This window comes from Mycena indigotica (assembly GCF_014461135.1).
Source record: "Mycena indigotica strain 171206Taipei chromosome Unknown Mind.scaff0006, whole genome shotgun sequence".
Taxonomy (NCBI): domain Eukaryota; kingdom Fungi; phylum Basidiomycota; class Agaricomycetes; order Agaricales; family Mycenaceae; genus Mycena; species Mycena indigotica.
The window spans coordinates 4,911,922-4,914,915 of NW_023503005.1; the positions used below are offsets into that span (position 1 = coordinate 4,911,922).

The 2,994-nt window shown below is 66.3% G+C and overlaps 1 protein-coding gene across 1 annotated transcript; it reads right to left on the reverse strand.

The window, feature by feature from the left end:
• Positions 1-221: 221 nt before the first annotated feature.
• MIND_00793600 (GATA-type domain-containing protein) lies at positions 222-1,849 on the reverse strand (the record flags this gene model as incomplete). The annotated part of the gene is made up of 2 exons (XM_037364621.1): positions 222-718; positions 769-1,849. The coding sequence occupies 2 exons, from the start codon at positions 1,847-1,849 to the stop codon at positions 222-224; spliced, it is 1,578 nt and encodes a 525-aa protein (XP_037220265.1).
• Positions 1,850-2,994: the final 1,145 nt, after the last annotated feature.

Genomic DNA, 2,994 nt, shown 5'->3' on the forward strand with positions numbered 1-2,994 from the left:
CGTCCTCGACGGCCAACAAACACACAAAACACACATCCAACACGACACAAAAACACGAAAGCAAGCGGCGAACGAAGGGCGAAGGGATAAAGATACACGTTGTCGTCGAGGCCGGGCGGGGGTGGTATACGGCAGGCGCGGGGGGGAGGTATAACGGGGCGGGGGGCGGCTCGCGCCGGGTGTCGCATTTTTTTCCAAAGTTTTTTTCACGGCGCGGCGCCTCACACGAGCACGCTCCTTGGCTCCTCCTTCACGCTCACCATGCCCATCCCGTACCCGCCATACCCCCCGTCCTCCCACGCCGTCCCCGGACCGGCATGCATATCCGGCATGCTCGTCCTTCGATACAGCTCCCCTGCGCCCGCGCCGCTCAGCACCTCGTCGTGCAGGCTCCCGCTGCTGCCGACATGGTGCAGCACGTGGCCCGGCGGGCTCGCGTACCCCGCGTGCGGGGAGGCGCCGAGGTGCGCGGGCGAGCCGGCGCCGTACCCCATGCCGACGCCGCCGGTCGTGTTGCTCCGCGGCTTCGTGCGCAGGCCGGGGATCTCGGGCGCGTGCGGGAGGCGGATGCCGAGGGCGAGCCCGGCGGAGTGCGGCGGGGAGGACAGCAGCGGCGGGGAGCGCGACGCGGAGGAGCGCCCCGGCGAGGCGAGCGCGAGCGGCGGCGGGTGCGGCGAGTTGAAGGAGGTCGAGGGCGTCGAGGCGGAGTACACCGAGGCTGGCGGCGGGTCAGCGTGGGAATAATAGAGAGGGGGGGAGAAAGCTAACCCGCGTCGTCCCAGTCGCTCGCCCCGCTGCTCTGCGTCCCGCTCCCGTTCGAGCCGACGCTGCCGCGCCTCCCCTTCGGGCTGCTCGCGGGCTGCTTCGGACTGCCGCCTTCCCTTTTCGCGACGCCGCCACCGGCTGCGCCGCCCTTGCGCGCCTTGTTCCCCGCGCGCAGCTCGTCGAAGCGGAGCGGGCGCGGGCGCAGGTGCGTGCGCTCGTACAGCCCGCACTTGTTGCACACGATCTTGCCCGGGTTGAGCGTGCTGCGGCGCCAGCTCGGCGGCTCCGTCGTGTGGCAGTTGAAGCAGCGCCGGCGGAGGTACTGCGTCTCCTTCGACGCGGCGTCGTCCGTGTGCTGCACCTGGATCGCGTGCGCGTGCGCGGCGTACGCGAGCGGGCCCATGTGCGCGTGCGCGTGCGGCGGGGGGAGGTGTGGGTGGTGGGACGGGGGGAGGTGCGAGGGGTGGTGCGGGAGGTGCTGCATCTGGTACGCCATCTGCTGCTGCTGCTGCTGCTGCTGGAGGCGCTGCTGCTGCTGGTGGTAGTACCCGTCGTACGCCCCGTCGTAGAACTGGCCACCATGGCCGTGCAGCGCGGCGGGCTCCGCGCTCATCGGCATGTCGTACTGCGGGTGCTGCTGCTGCGGGTGGGGGAGGTACTGCGGGTGCTGGTGCGCGTACTCCTGGCGCGAATACGGCAGCGTCGCGCGGCGCACCATCGTGTACTCCTTCCCCTGGCCCTGCTGGCTGTGGCCTTGTTGCTGCTGCTGGTGCGGCAGCGGGGGCGACGCGGGCGACGTCCAGTCCGCATAGTGGTGCTGGTGTTGCTGGCCGTGCTGGTGCGGCGCGGGGACGGGCTCGTCGTACAGCTCCTGCAGCAGCGACGGCCGGCGCTCGTCCTCCTCGCCGCCGCCGAACACATGCACCTGCTGCTGGCCCTGCCCGCCCTTCCCGCCGGCGGCGAGCGGGAGGGGGAGCGGGGGCGACGGCGTGCGCGGGGACGGCGACCCGCTGTCGCTGTTGTGGCTGCTGCTCGCCGTGCCGGGGCGCGCGCCGTGGCTGTGGCTGGGGGCGTCGAACTCCATGTATCCCAGCGGAGGGAGGGACAGTGCGTAGGTGGGGGGGGGGAGATTTGGCGAACGACAGCCGCCAGGGGCCCATTAAGAACACGCGCAGCCGCCCGGCGAGCCAGCGCATGGGAACGTCCCAACCCTCTTCCCAGCAGCCCAACTCAATGCGCGATCTGCCATCGGCATCGGGATCGAGATCCGCCCGCATGGGGCTACGCGCGAAGCCAGCCAGCCGGGCCTCACCCTTCAAACGCATAACGGCGTCACGTCACGCGGCGTACCGCTCGCCTGGGTCGCGCGTCACGGCGCCGTCACGCAGGGAGAAGGAGAGAAAAGAAGCAGCGCCGGATTTGGAAGGGGGGGGAGGGGTGGGGGGTGTTTGGGGGAAACGGACCCCGGGGGGTATGGTGGGAGTGTCCCGGTGGGAGTGTCCCGGCGAGCGAGTGTGAGTGGGGGGAGGGGCTGGGGCTGGGCAGCTGTGCAGCCGCACGTGCCCCTCCCCTCCCCTCCCTATGTCCCGGCAAAGAAAAGAAATAAATATAAACAACAATAACGAGCGCGGACTCCGGACTTTGCCGCGCCCGCGTGCGCAGCGTGTCATGCCCCGGACATAAGCGTGGATACAGTGTATTCAGAACTAATATCGGTGTGCGGATGCTGCGTTCGCGGAATAGGCCCGGGGCGCGTAAGCGCGCGTACGCGTAGCCTGTATGTATAGGCTGCATCGTCTGTATTAGGCCCCCGGCGTATGCGCTAAGATGTTCGATCCAAAATGGCATGATTTGGTCAAATTTCGACATGGCTGTTTGGCTTCAGAACATCCGCATAAGGATCTGCTTGCCTGTTTATTCTGCGTCGACATCCGCACAAAGATCGGAGTTTCTCAGCAGCACCAGCATTATTTTGGTCATATTTGTCCGCACAATGGATCAAACATAGAAAACCGAGCTACTACCTTGATACTATGAGCTGATTGAAGCAGAGTTTTCGGGAAATATGATTTGGCTCAAATTTGGATACTGTGAGAGAACACGAAGAATTACAAGAATCTAGGGACCGCATAATGCTTTCGAGGCCCTTGGAAGTCCGCATTGCGATATGACTTGAGCACCAGCAGCACAATCCGACCTCGGACATACAAGGCAAAAGGACCCATTTTC